The sequence below is a fragment of the Trachemys scripta genome, chromosome 2 (assembly GCF_013100865.1).
Source record: "Trachemys scripta elegans isolate TJP31775 chromosome 2, CAS_Tse_1.0, whole genome shotgun sequence".
NCBI classification, from domain to species: Eukaryota; Metazoa; Chordata; order Testudines; family Emydidae; genus Trachemys; species Trachemys scripta.
Genome location: NC_048299.1, coordinates 72,259,997 through 72,279,138, shown reverse-complemented (window position 1 = coordinate 72,279,138; position 19,142 = coordinate 72,259,997). Strand labels below are relative to the sequence as shown.

Here is a 19,142-nt window from a genome sequence, read left to right as displayed (position 1 = left end):
TTCAGGGACGAGGAAGAGGAGGCTAATGACATCAGGGGCTAGTCCAGTTCTTGCTTCTCATGCAGCTGTTCACAAGAAGGATCCTGAGTTGGCTTGGTACTGGGCTCAACACCGACGCTATGGTTTTTATGGAGATGAAGTTCCTGGCAGCCAGTAGCTGCAACCAGCTGAGGTTGCTGTGGTGATGCTCTGGATTGGGGGAGGAAGCCCCCTGGGTTCCAAAAGGGCCACTGGTATGGCACTGATCCCCAACTATGCAAAGCCCAAGGCTCCATCCTATAAAGTTTGTGCTGGTACTGAGGCGGAAACTGGGGGAAGGTAACATATCCCTTCCTGATGGGACTGGCTAGGTTGGGACACGTAGGATCCCACTTCAGAATTTGATGGGGAAGAAGCTTCTTCTTGAGACCAAGGCAGTGCCATATCAGTCAGTAGTGGTGAAGAAGTTTCAGACTCCAAAGAAAGGAAAGCCAGGTAAATCAACGGTGGTTCTTCCCTAGATGATACAGCCTAACTGGTATCCTGATGGCCACATCCGTGGAGCTGTTCGGTGTGCAGGTGAAGGCACTGGAGGTGATACCATGGGTCCCAGTGACAGTTGAGTCTCTTGAACTGATGATAATGAAGGCAGAATTTGGACTAGATATTTATTACTGGTGATAAGGCCCAATCCAGAAAGGACGCTACTTAACTTTAAGAACACCAAGATTGAGTTTTCTTGGCTGGTACTCACAAAAAACCTATCCTTTATCAGATTTCTGCCCACCTCCTGCTTGTAGGAGTTACATATCACAAACCGTTCATCAAATATCATCCAATTTTTAAAAAATACTTAATTTCTTTATCCTCACAAAATAACTTTCATTAGATGAAATGCTGTACTCAGCCAATTCACAAGGTTTTATCTATGAAAGAATACATCTCATGAGCTATATTGCAGACCCGAAAATTTTTTAAATTTTTCATTAGCAAGCTTTCAACTAAAGATGGAAGATATTCCACTTGAAGACAAGTGACAAATAATTAAAGCAAGTTAAACACAGATTCTTGTTTCTGAACTATGGTAACTGAACACTTGATGGTTTGCAGTACATAAATATTCACATACCAGTCCACCCGTAAAAAAAAAAAAAAGTGTTAAATAATTTTCAAGGAAAAACTAAAATATGAACTGGTAAATAATGGACCTCAGCACAATTTGGAGGGGAAAAAAAAGTTTATTCATCATTAACTTCAGTATTGCCACCTCATATTTACACTTTTGGGATGCATCTGCAGACTTCAGAAAATTATCAACGAGCAGTACTAGTTAGATGCCACAAGTGTCCTTTTAAAACTTAATCATTCAAGGCCAATGTTATAGAATGGGGTCCTGTGGCCACCAACTGCCTGTACCTTCCTTTCATGGTCAGATTTCAATACAGCAGAACTCTGAGGAAGAGGGGGAAATTGGTTAGGCAGTATGAATAGGCTGAGACAATATCTGAACAATCTACAGTTATTGATAAGTAAATTCTGCTTGAAGGTAGCCTCTGAATATTCTCATATTTTGGAAGTTAGCTAGAAATAAAACACCCCAGAAAGATGAGCTAAGGAGTTCTAGTTAAATAAAGACCGCGGAACAGCTCTGCTTAAGCCACCATTCATCTGGGTACCAATTATCTTTTTGGCCAGTGACAAAAGCTTAATAGCTCTCTTTGCCAGGAGAGACTCAATAGCATTTCCTGCAGCATCTCCTTTTTTGGAGGTGGGGTGATCCACAGCAAGAGGGCTGTCTAGAAGCCAGGACTGAAGATTTTGTGACAGTCTTGCAGATGACCCCCAGATGACCACAAGACGTAGTGGTAACCAAAAATCACTGTTCTCTCTTCTTTGAGCACTGCAGTATAAGATGGGGAATCAGGAGGCCTCAGTACATAGTTGCTTGAAGTCAGGTGCCTTCTCCTGGTGCCTGCTGCCTTGGTCTCTTGTACAGAGGCTTTCACCTCATGTGATACGCTGGAGTTCAGTACCACCAACTTCAAACAGCCAAAACCTGGCAGAGCCCTCAGCTCCAATGGTGGTGGGGGGGCATCCAATAGGAAAGCAGACCCACTTGGTTTAATGGGGGTGGGGGAACCCTGGTGTGGGGAAACCTAACAATAAGGTTTCAGCATTACAAGTTTACTCTTCAAAGCATTCTGGGCATGGTCTCATATAGAAGTTTCCTTGTTGGGCTTGAAGGCTATGCCCACATTTTTTTTCAGTGCATGGGTGACGTGTACAGGCACCACTGGCACATCACAGTAAAATGTAAGACAGAAGACAATACGACCACGCACCCTATACAAAGTTTTGCTGAACTAACGTGTTTAAAGCTGATGTGCAGCCCCTCTTTCTCTATCCAAGACATCCTTGAAAAAATACAGCAGATGGATGTGCACTGAAAAGTGCAAGCTGACACAAACAGTCTTCAGATCCCAAGAACATGGTGCAAGTGCTACTGAGCTGAGACACTCTGAGCATGGAGAACAATACTATGTTGAAGCACAGAGGCACTGGCATGTCATGGAAGCGTTCTAAAAAGGACATCCTAATGTAGACACAGCAAAGGTGCTGGAACAGGGCTAAAACTGTTGGTATATGGCTTTCCATCAAAAGGAATGTTACAGATTCCTCTGAGCAACAGATAGAGCTCAGCCTTCTTTACAAAAAAAAAAAAAAAACCCAACAATGAAAACTCAGTTTTATTGCTTTCAAATTGGACAACCAACTCAAAACCAAAAGAACACTGTCAGCCACTGAAGAGGTTTAGCTAAAGCAGAAAAGTGAGATTATCACAAAAGTTCTCAGAATAAGATGACCAAAAGTAAAATGAGACTGACCCCAACAGTCGTCACAAATTAAGATGCTACAGTGCAAATGTTTAATGGAATTTCTTTACTGTCAAACTTAATTTTCACCGTGGCAACTGAAAGAATAAAAACTATTACAAGGTAAAATGGATCATGAAACATATGTAGCATCTTTTCAAATATTACTTCAAACATTAGACACAGATAAATCATGCTAGTCACTTGCATAACGTACAGTAGTTGAAGTACCCTAAGAAGATTAATAAAACTTTTTGAACAGTTCATGAACTGTATTAGTTTTGACACTTGTTGTTCCACACTTTAGCAGACCAGATAGCCGCCCATTAGCTTCCAATCCTGACCAGCCCCCCCATACCAACCCCCCCCCCCACAAAAAACAAACATAAAACTACAGATACAATTTCTTTTCACCCATTTCACTTTCTGAATGGGGAAAAAAATAGCTATAATATGAAGATAGTCCAATGTTGATTAAAAAAATGAAGTACTTTAAAATTCCTTAAATATATGAGAACTGTAAATATCTTTTATAAACATAACTATACTGTCAAGATAAAACATTCTTTTAAGATATTTTTTCCAAAATTATTTAAAAATAAATTCCAGCATTCATTGAATTGTATGTTGTAATATTACATTTTAGGACAGATTTGACATAAAGAAAGCAAGTTCAAGCCATACAGTAAGACTAAAGAAAGAGTAAAGGTAACTGTAACTGTATCAAGAGAGGTATTATTGACCATTTGTCCTAAATATTTCAATTCAACACCCTTCAGGTCAGGAAACATGAAATGTTATTTTTCCAACTGGTTGGTAAAGATATATAGATATTCCATCTATTGTGGAGCTTCCCTAGTCAGTCATATGCATTCTTGAAGAAATACCCTTCTCAACATCTGGTTTTCCCCACTGTCTGCCAATCACTGGGAAGGGAAGATCAGAATTTGAAAAGCCTTCATAAACCCATGCCCACACAAAAACATACTTCTTGCAATGTAAAGCAACAGTTATTTACTGTTTATTGTGTGCCTACATTAAAAGTAAGTAAAGGTTGCAAGTCAAGCACTCAAAATTAAAGAAATGCCAGAATTAACTTTGCCTGTACAATATAATTACATAATTATCATAGTATTTTTTTCCACAAGACCCCTTCCCCATTTATCATACAGCTTAAATCAGGTGTTCTCAAACTGGGAGTCGGGACCCCTCAGGGGGTCATGAGGCTATTACATGGGGGGGGGGGTCACGAGCTGTCAGCCTCCATCCCAAACCCAGCTTTGCCTTCAGCATTTATAATGGTGTTAAATATATTAAAAAGTGTTTTTATCTTATGGGGGAGAGGGAGGTGTCACACTCAGAGGCTTGTTATGTGAAAGGGGTCACTAGTACAAAAGTTTGAGAACCACTGGTTTAGCTGGCCCAATGTATGAAACAGGATATAGTAAATAAGGCTGCTGTTCACATAGCCCCTGCCTCATGTATTACAGAAGGTGGAAGGTATATAGCTAACAAAGCAAAGAATAGCACTAAGAGAAAGGAGGCATGGGGCGGTATACTTTTTTTTTTTTTTTTTAATAAAAGTGAAAATAAATAAATAAAAGAAACGTTAGCATGTACAACAATCCCTGCCCGGGCTGTCAGCTGTGTACGAGCCCAGGACCTTCAACGGTGCAACATAAAACTCTATCACTTGAGCTAAAGGAGTAATTCCATTAGCGGACAACAGAAAACTTTATCTTACACGGACCAATCACTACAGGGGAACATTTACCGTTTATACTCGATCATAAGCCGGTTCATTTATAAGCCGACCCCCCCAGGATGGATAAGTAAAAATCAAAAATTTTTATAACCTGTTCATAAGCCAACTCTATAATTCAGGGGTCAGGACACTTTGGCTCCCGGGCCATCAGGATAAGCCGCTGGTGGTCCGAGGTGGTTTGTTTACCTTGAGCATCTGCAGACACGGAGGTAAACCTAAGTAAACAAAGTGTCCCGGCACGCCAGCTGCTTACCCTGACGGGCTGGGACAGCAACTGGTGGGGAAATTTTTTGGGGGGGGGGGAGAAGCTGGGAGTCACCCCTGTGACCACCCCCCACATGACCCCACCCCAGCCCAGGACCCCCACACTCTCCCCATCCCATCCCTTCCCACCTTATCTGGGGAAGGCCAGGGGAGGATGTCTGACCTGGCTGGAGCTGCTCTGGCAGGCTGGGCAGTGCGGCCGCAGCCTGCTCCGGTGGGCCAGAGCAGGCAGCGCAGCCACAGCGAGCTCTGGCGCCCGGGCAGCGCAGCCGCAGCCTGCTCTGGGGGATGGGGCCAAGCAGCACGGCTGCAGCCTGCCAGCCCTGGAGCTGCAGCTGCTTTGGAGGCTGGGAGAAGAGCAGCGTGGCCAGAAGTGGAGACTCTGGCCCCGTCTCCTCCCTTCTGGCTCTGCTGGCTGTGCTGCCTCTCCTTGCTTCTTCTGTTGGGAGGAGGAGCTGTGTCCCACTTCTCCCTCTCAATACCCATTCATAAGCTGACCCCCCTCTCTGGTGCTTCCTTTTACTAAAAAAAATTGGCTTATGAACGGTATATCACATGAAGAAGCAACCCCAGTTTTCAGCCAGCATACCCAAACATGTAGATTTGGCAGACTGACTGAGAAGCAACATACTGGATACAGATTTGTGTCTCCTATATTAAAGCCCTGGATTCTACTCACAGCTCTGCTATGACTGACCTGGAGCAAACACTCAGTTATCCTTTCTGTAAAATGGAGGGCTGATACTTTCCTCTGTACCCAGGTATAGTTATGTAGCCTTGCTTAATAATAAGAGCTGTGAAGTGCACAGAATTCTTAATATTAGCCAGAAGAAGAGGGGAGACTAGAATTAATGGTCCTCTGACTCCCTGACTAGCGCACCTTTCCCTATGCCAAAGGCTAGTTTAACAGGAGGTGAAATAAAAAAGAAAATCTATTTTGTCCACATCCATGTCCTGAAGTTCAGTTCTGTGTGGCTGCTTCAGAAAGGTGCAGGAAGCACAGGGCTTGTCTACACTAATGCACGGGGCCAATCTAAGATATGCAACTTCAGCTATGTGAATAGCGTAGCTGAAGTCAATGTACTTAGATCTACCTACTGTGGTGTCTTCACTGCGGTAAGTCGACAGCTGACGTTTTCCTGTCGACTCCGCTTGTGCTCCTCGTTCTGGTGGAGTACCGGAGTCGATGGGAGAGCACTCAGCGGTCGATTTATCACGTCTATACTAGACCCCGCTGGATCGATTGCTTCCCGCTGATCCGGCGGGTAGAGTAAACAAGCCCTCAGTGATGCTAGGAAGCATGTTCAGTGTGGCTGGAATTTAAGAAAATTCTGGAACAAACCTTCAGCAGTTCTATATGTAAAATTGTAATTTTTACAGGATTGTAACTTGACCAGATCTGGACATATTTTCATGAGACAGCAAAAACATCCAACCCCAAAATTACCCATCCTCCCCAATTTCAAGCTCCTATTCCACACCCAGTAGACACTAGAGTATCTATCTATCTATATTAAAAATAAAACCAAACAACCACCGGTGGGGGGGGGGGAGCGGGGGGTAGAGGGGAAACTTACCAGAAAAGTACCAAGATTGACCAAACCACCTATTTTTCCTCACTAACCTTGTTCTCAGAAACATTTTTGCTTACATTTCCAAAATGAATTCTTCCTGAGTCAGAGACTAACCATAGAAGATTTCAGACAATCTGATTGTAGTTTGCCAAAGATCTGTTACCTTCCCAAAGAAGGAGATCAAGTTGGTTTGGCATGATCTACCTTTTGTAAAACCATGTTGTATTTTGTTCCAATTACCGTTGAGCTCAATGTCCTTAACTACTTTCTCCTTCAAAATTTTTTCCAAGACCTTGCATACTACAGATGTCAAACTAACAGGCCTGTAGTTACCAGGATCACTTTTTTTCCCTTTCTTAAAAATAGGAACTATGTTAGCAATTCTCCAGTCATGCGGTACAACCCCTAAGTTTACAGATTCATTAAAAATTCTTGCTAATGGGCTTGCAATTTCATGTGCCAGTTCCTTTAATATTCTTGGATGAAGATTATTTGGGCCCCCCAATTTAGTTCCCTTAAGCTGTTCGAGTTTGGCTTCTACCTCGGACGTGGTAATATCTACCTCCATATCCTCATTCCCATTTGTCATCCTACCATTATCCCTAAACTCCTCATTAGCCTCATTAAAGACTGAGGCAAAGTATTTGTTCAGATATTGGGCCATGCCTAGATTATCCTTAACCTCCACTCCACCCCATCCTCAGTATTTAGCGGTCCCATGTCTCTCTTTTTCTTCTTCTTATTTATATGGCTATAGAACCTTTTACTATTGGTTTTAATTCCCTTTGCAAGGTCCAACTCTACATGGCTTTTGGCCTTTCTCACTTTACCCCTACATGTTCTGACCTCAATAAGGTAGTTTTCCTTGCTGATCCCGCCCATCTTCCACTCCTTGTAGGCTTTCTGCTTTTTCTTAATCACCTCTCTGAGATGCTTGCTCATCCAGCTTGGTCTACAACTTCTGCCTATGAATTTTTTCCCCTTTCTTGGGATGCAGGCTTCTGATAGTTTCTGCAACTTTGACTTGAAGTAATTCCAGGCCTCCTCCGCCTTTAGATCCACAAGTTCTTCAGTCCAATCTGCTTCCCTAACTAATTTCCTTAATTCTTTAAAGTTAGCCCTTTTGAAATCAAAAACCCTAGTCACAGATCTATTTTTGTTTATCCTTCCATTTAGTTTGAACTAAATAAATAAAATAAATAAATTAATTAATGGAGATATCCTATCTCCTAGAACTGGAAGGGACCTTGAAAGGTCATCAAGTCCAGCCCCCTGCCTTCACTACTGTTTTTGCCTCAGATCCCTAAGTGGCCCCCTCAAGGATTGAACTCACAACCCTGGGTTTAGCAGGCCAATGCTCAAACCACTGAGCTATCCTCTTGATTTTTATTCTCCCTTGCAATCCACTGCAACCCATTCTGTATCCTCCTGGGGTTCATATTTGGTGTTATCTCCACTGACTCTTCCCCTCTTCCTACAGGACTAGCTGCTATTCTCTTCTTCCTTGCCCTCTCACCTTCAGCAACCACTGGCTATGCCCCTTCTTCATTTTCCAACTCCACAAACCTGTTCCTGAGCTCTATTTCTCCTTCACTAGCCAGTCTTTTCCTCTGCCTGGTTCTCTTAGTCACATGCTTCCATTGTCCACTTTCCTCACCCAGAAGTCTCCCCTTAGAGTTCTTTGGTCCTGCTTCCATCTGCAAGTCTGAATTTTTCCCCTTCAGTCTCCTCGTGCCTTTGCTCCATCATCTGCTCAAACCCCCTTCTAAACTCAACCAGAGTTTCCACCAATCTTCGGATCTTTTCTTCCATCAGCTCTATCAGGCGGCACTTCATGCAGACGAAACTCTTTTCAGGTACCCCTTCCAGGGTCATGTAGATGCCGCAGCTCCCACATCCAGTCATCTTCATTTTATCTTCCACTGCTTGGGTCACTACCACTGCTGTCTCGGTATCTGTCACAGCCTTCCCACCTAAATCCTGTTAGTCCGGGAAACGCAAACCAAACCACCACCCACAGCAAAATAAACCCCCAAGGAGCACCAAAACACCACACACTCCCTTCACTAGCCTGTCTGTTCCTCTGCTGCCTCTCTTAGTCTTCCCCAAACTCCTCCAACAGAACTCCCACTCAAACTCCCCTGTTTGCTGCTCTGGCTCCTGTGCCACTGCAGCTGTCCAGGGTTCACTGCATTTGTTGTACTGCTAATAATTTGTTAGGGCACCTGGAGCTTTGGATAGGTGTCTTATTTTAAATCTAAATAAATAACAAAAATATTGAAATATTAAAAGAAAACCACACATCTACAGAGGATCGTAAAGCCATTAGCTATAAAATAGCATTAGTTTTAAAATATTACTTGGGAGAAACATTTTTTAACAGAAGTACAAAACTATTCTACAGTTGAAAGTTCAACTTTCGTGATAAAGAGATTGCACTACACTACTTGTACCAGGTGAACTGAAAAATACTATTTCTTTTGTTTTTTTACAGTGCTAATATTTGTCATCAAAAATAAATATAAAGTGAGCACTGTACACTTTGTATTCTGTGTTGTAGTTGAAATCAATATATTTGAAAAACGTGGAAAACATCTGAAAATATTTAAATAAATGGTATTCTTCTGTTTAACAGGACAATTAATCACGATTAACTTTTTTAACCGTGTGCTTAATCATGATTAATTTTTTTAATCGCTTGACAGCCCTAATTGTAACTAAGCTTGATACCACCCCTTAAATTCCTTGGGAATTTTGAAAGTCCCCTTCCTGTTTGCTCGGTGATGCATGCAGTGGTCTCAGTGCATCCTTCCAAGTCATCATGCCTGCTGCATGCACCAGGCAATCCCCCGCTTGGAGCAATGCCAAGCTGCTGGACCTCATCCGCATTTGGGGAGAGGAGGCTGTCCAGTCCCCGCCGTAGGAATTATGATACCTACAGACAGATTTCACGATGCATGCCAGAAAGATATACTGCAGTGCAGGGCCAAAGTGAAGGAACTGCACAAGGTGTGGGAGGCAAACTGGTGCTGCGCCCACAAGCTGCCGGTTCTACAAAGAGCTGGACGCGATACTCGGTGGAAAGCCCACCTCCACTGCGAAGGCCACTGTGGTTACTTCGGTGGCTCACGTGCCAATAGAGAGTGGACCGAGGCAGGAGGAGAAAATCTTGGATGCGGGGGAGGGGGACCCAGAGGCAGAGGATGACTCGGAGGTCAGAGATGCATGCAGCTAGGAGCTCTTCTCTACCCTGGAGGAGGCTAGTCATTTACAGCTGTCAGAGCTTGGTGAAGCGCAATTGAAGGAGTGGCGGGACAGCAAGAAGAGGGACTGAAAGGAGAAAGCGGCGCACCAGAACAAAGCAGCTCTTAAATGTCATGGAGCGCCAAGCAGCACGCTGCAGGCGCTACTAGCACTACAAACCGAGCAGCTCCGCACCTCGCCTCACCTCCCCTGCAGCCGCTGTTGCAAAACTCTCTCTCATGCACCCCCAGACACCACCAACACACTCTTATCAACCTCCTGGTTCCAGACTGTACCCATTGCATTCCACTCCTGCCCCGTCACAGTCCAGCCCTGCGGACTCCCAGTACCCACTGCACTCAACACCCATCCCTCTGCAGTTTAGCCCCGCTGAAGTACAGTATCCACTGCACTGTACTCCAAAGGACAAGGTTGCACATGACATACACAAATCTTTAACCATCCCAGGACCCCACCTCCTCCTTGGACCCTCCCTTCCCCCATCCCCCACAGTGCTGATGTGTGTGTTTGCTTTCAAACCAAAACAATTATTTTATTAAAAAATTGCAACAAGAGGAGAGCGACAATCTTTATTCCATTAATTGAAAGCAAACAGAACCCTGCAAAACAACAGGCAATTTTCTTAAATCTTCACAGTGCATAGTGTGCACCAATCACAATCACCTCCGAGCATTACAAGCACCGCACTCCCAAGCATAGCAACAAATATTAGTAGCTTTCAGATTCAAATTGCTGCCTCAAGGCATCTCTGATCCTTAAGGCCCTGCGCTCCGCACCTCTAATAGCTCGGTCTCTGGCTGTTCAAATTCAGCCTCCAGGCGCTGAGCCTCAGTTGTCCCGCCCTGAGTGAAGCTTTCACTCTTCCCTTCCCAAATATTATGGAGCATACAGCACGCAGCTATAAGCATAGGAATATTGTCATCGGCCAGGTCCAGGCTCCCATATAGGCAGCGCCAGAGGGCCTTTAAACGGCCAAAATCACACTCAACAGTCATGCTGCACTCGCTCAGCCTGTTGTTGAACCGCTCCTTGCAGCTGTCAAGGTTCCCCGTGTATGGCTTCATAAGCCACGGCGTTAAGGAGTAGACAGGGTCTCCCAGGATTACAATGGGCATTTAGACTTCCCTACAGTGATCTTCTGGTCCGGGAAAAAAAAATCTCTGCTTGCAGCTTCCTGAACAGGCCAGTGTTCCGAAAGATGCATGCATTAATGTCCATGAAACGCCCATAGTAATTCACAAGCGCCTGGAGAACCATAGAGAAATACCCCTTCCAATTAATGTACTCGGTGGCTAGGTGGTCTTGTGCCAGAATTGGAATATGCGTGCCATCTATCGCCCCTCTGCAGTTAGGGATGCTCATTTATGCAAGCCATCCACGTCACACACATTGCCCAGAGTCACGGTCTTTCAGAGCAGAATGCGATTAATGGCCCTGCACACTTCCGTCAACCCAACGGTCGACCTTCCCACTCCGAACTGGTTAGCGACCTTTCGGCAGCAGTCTGGAGCAGCCAGCTTCCACAGTGCAATCGCCACATGCTTCTCCAACGACAAGTTAGCTCTCATTCTCATTCTCGTGTCCTTGAGCTGCAGGGCTGGGGTGAGCTCACCACACAGTCCCATGAATGTGGCTTTCCTCATCTGAAAGTTCTGCAGCCACTGCTTGTCATCCGAGACGTGCATCACGATGTGATCCCATCACTGAGCGCTTGTTTCCCGAGCTCAAAAGCCGCGTTCCACTATGGTCAGCACCTCCGTGAATGCCACAAGCAATCTTGTGTTGTAACTACTATGCGTGGCAAGATCAATGTCACACTCCTCTTGCCTTTGTAGTTTAAGGAAAAACTACACTGCTACTCGTGACATGATACTGAGAGTGAGCAGCATATTGGTCGACAGTGCGGGATCCTTTCCTGCACACCGAAGAGGCAGAGCGCGCAGTACACAAACGGTTGAAAGACGGCACCAAATGCAGATGGAAGCACAGGGATTGCTGGGATGCGAAGCAATGCATCACGGGGCATTGGGACAGAACCCAGGATGCCCTGTGACCCCCTCCTCCTTCCCACAACTCTTAGCAGCAGAAGAGGAAGAGATGCTCTGTGGGATAGCTGTCCAGAGTGCATCACTCCGAATACTGATGCAAGTGCCGCAAGTGTGAACACGCTGCTGCACAGGCAGCTGACAGTGTGAACACACAACAGTGGTTTCCCTTCAGCGCTCTCTGAGCGGTGATGTAACTGTCAGCGATGTAACTCTGCCAGTGTAGACATACCCTAGGAAGGAGGCAGGTACTGAGATTTTTACCTGGGCGTGGTTCCTGGACTCTGCTTATGGATTCTTTCTAACCGGACTTTGACTAGTAGGAGTGTTATAAATTTACAATTCTACTCCTATCTAACTGCTCAAATGGAGGAGCAGCTCTGTCTCCTTGCACTAAGACAGCTGCAATGTAGAAGGGTCTCCTCTACTCCATCTTTCTTCCAGATCTTGCACAGTTTAGGTTCTCTTCCCACAAAATAGCTCTACTGCCTACTGCTACACTTCTGGCATGTAGCATCATAACATTGACACGATTCTTGACATTTTCACTGTTGCTCCAAGACTTGCAGAATAACCACTGGGTTTTGTTAACTTTATTCTACAGATGATTGACAAAGCTACATGCAGCAGCAAATAGACCGAAGCTGTCTGTTTGTAGTCAGGAAGATGACTGCATCTAACATGCTGTTTACAAGTAGAACGTTACCTCTGCTGCCATAAGAGCTAGAAATTAAATTTTTGTTTTATCCTTTTTTTTCCTTTCTTTCTTTTTTTTTTTTTTAAGTTGATACTACCATCACCTAACTCACAACAGCACAATTCCCATTCATCTGAGGAGAATGAACCTTGATAAAAAAGAATAACGGGAAGAAATTCGGGGAGAATTTAGACCCTATACCAGGAAAAACTTCCTGACTGCGAAAACTATTGCAGTTGGAAACTATTTCAAAGTGTAAGTCCCTTTACCTACACTTAGAACGGAAAAGCATAAAAAAAATTATATAGGCGACAATTCCTAAAGTATGCACCAAATTTAATAAATCACTTAATCTCTAATTTATATTAATTTAGATTTGCATTTCAATTTCACTTATTTACATTTACACAATCAAACACTCTTATAACGGGCCAATGCTTGAAATAAGTATCCTTTTTTTTGCTTTTTCAGTACTGAATTTGCATTAAAAGGATTTAACACAATGCTTAAGAACAAAGCCTTCATCATGTTCTTTACTTCTCTGGACACTACCTCTGCCCTCAAATACCATAATTTGCAAACTAAATAAAAGTTGCACCTAAACTGAATATTCAAGTGTGCAAATTGAAATGTACAATATCTATTTAGTAAAACATTACATTTTTTCTAGATTTTATAAAAACAATAAAATGCATACTCAGTATTTCAAAACATAGAGCATGCCCTTCCCTCAAAATGATCAACCATAAGAGACCTCAGACCTAAAATTTTGGCTTGTTTAAAAAACAAAAATAAGAAAATCAAATGAATAATGGAAAAATATCTTACTTAAGGATCTAAATACGGGGCACCTTCCTAGAATGGTCTCAACTAACACAAGACACAATATTTCAATGCCATACTCTCCAAAAAAATTCCCCACACTCCTGCTGTATTCCTCTGAGCCACAAACCTTGCTGCAAGGACTAGAACAGAAATTAGTGCAGCATTTCTTGATCTTTTGCATAACATGGTTCCATTCCCTCCAACGCACAAGAATCCAGTTTACACACAAATGAAAACAATCTTTAGAAAATAATGATATTTGAGAAACAGTAAGAAACCATAGGTTAAACAAAAAAACTGGGCACTTTGAAATATCTGGCAATAAATCAGTGTCACCCGTTTTACTGTAATCCCACCAGTCACTTTTATGAAGATTTACTTCCTGAGGTGCATTCCTTACCCTCCTCCCTCCCTGGCCCTGGTCAAAAAGGAATCCAATGAAAGAATACTATGAAGTGCTACTGCACATCTGGAGACAACAATGTGACAGAAGGACTTCATATGAAATTCTAGTTCCTTTTTGGTTCGTCTTCATTTAAAAAAAGCACATACGGATTTCAATTTCTCCAATGTCACTCTGCAGCCCACCTGCCTGCTGTTGCCACAACTTTCCCGATACCTCCCTTGCCACAAAACCTGTATTTTGTACCAACCTACTCCTAACTACAGCATGCAAAATTCAACTCAAAGGGGGCACACGGGAAGGAGAAAGGCAAAGCAATTAGGCTTCTGTGCCCTACCTTCGGGTCCCGCTCACGCTGCCTCCCAGCCCGACGCCTGCCTGCGCCTCCTCGCTCGGCCCACGGCGCCCTTCGCCTCGCGTGTCCCAACACCTGATGCCCCTTTGCTCCCAGCCCAGCCGCACCACGTCCTCTCGCGGCTCCCGCCGCCGGCAGCGGGAGGAACAGGCGCAGTTCAACTTGGCGAAGTGGGCGAGCGGGCCGCGGGCCGGTGCCCGGCCGGATTGGGCCGTTCACCGGGGGCAGCGCCCCGACTCCGGAGCTCGGGACACGGGGGTGGGGCGGCGCGTTCATCGCCCAGCCCAGGACCAGCCCCGACCCCTTACCCCCGCCCTCCCCACTACCCCCTACCCCAGGGCGGCGGCGGCCACTCACCAGGGGTCGAACTCGTGGATGATGCTCTCGAAGCGGATGACGGCGAAGAGCCGGGAGCTGAAGCCGGCCAGCCAGGCCAGGAAGAGGATGGTGAAGGAGAGCAGCGACTGCCAGCCCGCCGGCTGCGACAGGCCCCCCGACAGGCCGCCTCCACCCGCCGGGGGGCCGCCGGCAGCCGCCGCGGAGGAGCCGCTGCCCGTCCCGGGCCGGCTATTCCCCAGCGCCAAGGAGCCGGCGGAGTTGGCGGGTTTGTGCCTGTGGTCGGGGGCCGAGTGCTCCGCCATGTTGTACCCCGGGCTCCTCGCAGTCTCTCCGCCTAGCGCACGGGCGGGGGGAGGAAAGAGGGAGGGTCCGCCCGCTCCCTGGGCGCTACGGCGGGGGCTGTGGCTGCCTCACTGGCTTCCCCCGGCCGCCGCCTCGCCGAGCCGGGATCTGCCTCCAGACGCAGCCGTCAACATCCCAGTGCGGCGCGAGGCAGAGAGCGCGACCGGGACAGCGCGCGCGAGCTGAGGGGCAAGGAGGAGCCACAGGCTGAGAGAGGGAGGGGGAAGGAGGAGCCGGCGGGGGGCGGGGTGGGGCGCGAGGGAGGCAGAGAGGCTGCGCACGAGTGGGTGGGAGGCAGAGAGGTGGGAGACGGGGGAGGGCCGCGCGCGAGCCAAGAGGAAATCGTACGGGGAGATGACGTGGGAGACAGTGGGGGCAGGCTAGGGCATGAGACTACCAAGGCCTAAAGCCGCAGGCCAGTCAGAAGAGGTGCGTGGATAAATGAATGGGAGTCTCTTCCCCCCGCCCATCTGAGAGAGGGCGGAGCTAGCAGAGGGGAGGGGACATAGAGGAGGTGAAAGGGGAGGAGGAACCAATCTCCACCTTACCCTCTCAGTCAGGCCCTCCCTGTCAACCTGTCACAGAGCGACAGGTATTTTCATGGGGCAGGGACAGGCCCATGATCTCAGCCAATCAGAACAGGCGTGGCGGGGGAAGAGGCGGCTTTACCAACAGCGACCAATGGAAATGGGACAGTGCGAAGTGGAAGAATGTGATTGGCGGCTGTAGCCACCAAGTATATTAAGGCGGGGGGGGGGGGGGAAGAAACGTAGTCTAACGGTCACGTGAGAGAAATGAGGTAGTTGGGGGTTAGGAAAGCCTAGGGCTGCCGGGGGGCTCGTGCAGCGCTTCTGGGGTGGGGACGCGGCGGGAAGTCGCAGCTCGCCCCGCTCCGTGGCCCGCAGCAAGGCGGAGCGCGGAATGCTGAGAGCTGTAATCTTGGCTTGGCTTCGGGCCACTTGCCTGGGCTGGCTGTGCTCGCCCTGCCTGGCCTAGGCGGTAGGGAGTAAGCCTGTGAATGCTGAGGACGGGGGCGGGTGTAGGGTGAAGCTCATGTAGCCTGGTGGGCACTAGCGTGGCAAGAGCAGCCAGGAGTTGTTCCCCCATCTGCTTGGGGTCAGGGCCTGGCCCCAAGAGTGAACTGTCTCCCCCCCCCCACACACACACACCTATTATACTGATACTCAGCCCTGCCTGCCCCTCTCTGGCTGCAGGTGGGGAGGGTGAGGCAAAAGCTCCTGTTCAGGCCATGTCTCTCTCCAGTTGGCTGGGGTGCTGAAACAAGTTTTATAGTGGGAATGCTGAAAGCCATTGAACCAAACTGCAAATCCTGTATATAAGGGAAACCCCTTCAAGCTAGGGGGTGTGGTAGCATACCCAGCATCCCTAGTTCCACCACAAATGGCAGCTGTGATATGCCTGATCTTCTCTGGCAGCAGGATTGGAGAGGGAGGCAACTCAAGGCCTGGTTTTGCCCCAGCCTCACCTGCCTCTGGAGCCTTGTTCTATTGTGTATAGGCTTTCAAACTGTGCTCTTCAACCTAGTATTGGGGTGCCTTCCAGCAGTGTCATTAAGCAACCTGATCACACCTCTGTCACATGTTTATCCTCTCCTGAGGAGGGGGTGGGGAGAAGAAGAGCAAGTGCATTGTCTCCGGTTGGGTTGGGGGGGAATCTGCCTCCCAATCACTGTAAAGTGTTGCTAGTTGTCATGACTTGCTAGTCTTGCAATATATAGTGTCTTTCTTAAAGTTCCATTTCTTGAAGCCATATAACTGCATGATAAGTTAAGTATTCATTTTAAAAAGGTTTATAGCAGAAACAAGTTTGGAGGCAAATTTTAAAAGAAAACTTCTATTTTAAAATGTTCACTAACTTTGGGGGGCCTGACGCATCAGGGGCCTGACTTTTTGAGCATGTGGATTGCTAGTACTGCTGCAAACTATATAGCCAGTTCTGCTGCTGTGATCCTAATCAAGGAAATGGAAACAGAGGGAGATCCTCCATTCTTTATATGAAACCTAGTGTGAGAGTAGGCGCTGCCCAGGAAAATGCATGGCGCTTCTGCATTGTTGAATACTTGTACTGCTAACTCATTATGTGCCCTTCCCTTAGGTTTAATTTTCCAAAACGGTCACTCAAGGTTTTGGTGCCTCAATTTTGAACATACAACTTGAAACAGCTAGGGCCTTATTTTCAGAAGTGCTGAGCATAAATAGTAACTGAAAGGGAAGCTGCAAGTACTCATTACCTCTGAAAATCAGGCCTTTTGTGTCTCAAGTTGTATGTTCAAAATTAATTCTTGCCTTCTGTGTCTCTGTTTCCCAGCTGTTAAGAGAAGAATAATTTCCCTTGTAGATAATTTGAGATCCTTAGCTGAAAGATGTTATATAAGTGGAAAGCAATATTGTTGTCCAGGAGGGACTTGATTACTTTTTCCTCAATATTTGTTACTCTGAAACCTCTCAATATTTGAGTTATTCTACTGTGGTGCTTGGTAGCAGTAAAGAAGCTGAGCATATAGTAAGTAGCATCCAAATCTTGACACAACACTCATCCTCAGAGCATGAGAATTTGTAATTTGTATAACAAATCAAATAATTACTACTGTACAAGTACCACAAAAAATATACAATCAATATTGTATATCAATAGATAAAGACCCCCTTCCTGCAGGCACAGGAGCCCACCCACGTGGATCTTGCTACTCAGCCATAGTTATTTTACTCTTTGCTATATGACGCTTTGTGTAGCATAACTAAGTATCAAACCTGTTTGTTAACCTCTGTCTCAGATGCACGGCTTGCTCCAGAATAGAGTGATTTTAAAAGCTATTTTAATATTACTCCTAAATTGGGGGAGTTTCCACTTCAAATAGCCATTAAGTCTCTACATTTAAGCTGTGTAATTTTTTTTTAAATTATCGCTTGGCCATGCTGTTGCTTCTAAAGTCTATATAGAGTGGGGGATTTTAGATTAAGGTCCAGGAAAACTTTGAGAAAACTACAAAATAGTACTGCCAAATGTAGGCATACCTTAAAGAAAATGTAGCTTTTTAATATAATAAATTTACTTTGCTAGTTGTGTTCTAATAGGCCAATAATATGTCTGAGGGAAATGAAATTAAACACATTGAATGCCCCTGTTCCCATGTTCCCTCCCAGATTATTTTAATAAGCTGACCAACTGGCAATTCAGGTGAAGGATTTTTTTTAATTGGTTCATGAGCAAAGAGCAAATGTGTCTACAAGTTTGCCAGTGTCAATCTTTTTCTGATGTGGACTGATGTTTATTTCTTAACCAGTCTCATTCCATTCTTCTAGAGAGATGATTTGCTATTAGCAGTTATGATCCAATCTTTTGGCAGCAACACTTCCTGGCAGTGATGCAGTAGAGATATTGCTTTAAAGGAATGATGGCGGTGTGTATAGGGCAGTGGTCACCAACCTGTCGATCGCGATGGACTGGTCGATCCTGTAGCCTCTGCCAGTCAGTCACAATCTCCGGGCCGCTAAAAGTCCAACGGTGCAGTGGGGCTCAGGCAGGCTGCCTGCTTGCCATGGCCCCACATTGCTCCCGGAAGCAGCTGGCTGCTGGCACATCTCTGTAGCTCATGGGAGGGAGGAGGCAACTCTGCACATTGCCCCCAGCACCGTCCCCGCAGCTCCCATTGGCTGGGAACTGGGCAACGGGAGTTCTGGGGAGTGGCGTTTGCGTGCACAGGCAGTGCATGGAGGCCCTCTGTCCCCCACCCAGGGGTTGCAGAGATATGCCAGCAGCCAGCCGCTTCTGGGAGCGGCGTGGGGCCACGGCAAGCAGGTAGTCTGCCTGAGCCCCGCAGCGCCACCGGCCAGGAGCCGCCTGTGGTAAGTGCCTCCTGGCTGGAGCCTGCACCTTGCACCCCAACCCACTGCCTCAGCCCGGAGTCCCCTCCTGCACCCAAACTCCCTTCCAGACCTCTCACCCTCTCCTGTACCCCAATCCCCTGCACCTGCCCAGAGCTCCCTCCTGCACCCAAATTCCCTCCCAGAGCTTGCACCCCTCACTCCTGCACCCCAACCCCCTGCCCTAGGCTCAGCCAATGCACACCCCACAGTTGATGATGTTACACTGATTTGTGACAATCCCTGAAAGATTTTGGATCTATAAACCACAAATCACACTAATAAGTAAAATTCATGAAATGTCCAGTGGATTCTATGAGATTAGGTGCAGTGTAACCATATGACCCCTGCACCCAAACTCTCTCCCAGAGCTTGCACACCTCACTCCTGCACCCTAACCCTATGCCCCAGGCTCAGCCCGAAGCCCCCTCCTACACTGCAAACCTCTCAGCCCCAGCCCAGAGCCTGCACCCCCTCCCCTACCCCAACCTCCTGCCCCAACCCTGTGAAAGTGAGTGAGAGTGGGGGAGAGT

The 19,142-nt window shown here is 46.5% G+C and overlaps 1 protein-coding gene across 1 annotated transcript in view; it reads right to left on the bottom strand.

Moving 5' to 3' along the window:
• The window catches only part of STT3B (STT3 oligosaccharyltransferase complex catalytic subunit B), an 81,193-nt gene extending 66,261 nt beyond the window's left edge, over window positions 1-14,932 (bottom strand). Inside the window, exon 1 of the mRNA XM_034760841.1 lies at window positions 14,402-14,932. Coding sequence (XP_034616732.1) covers window positions 14,402-14,685 — 284 coding nt within the window. The 5' untranslated portion in view covers window positions 14,686-14,932. The remainder of the gene's footprint in view (window positions 1-14,401) is intronic.
• Window positions 14,933-19,142: the final 4,210 nt, after the last annotated feature.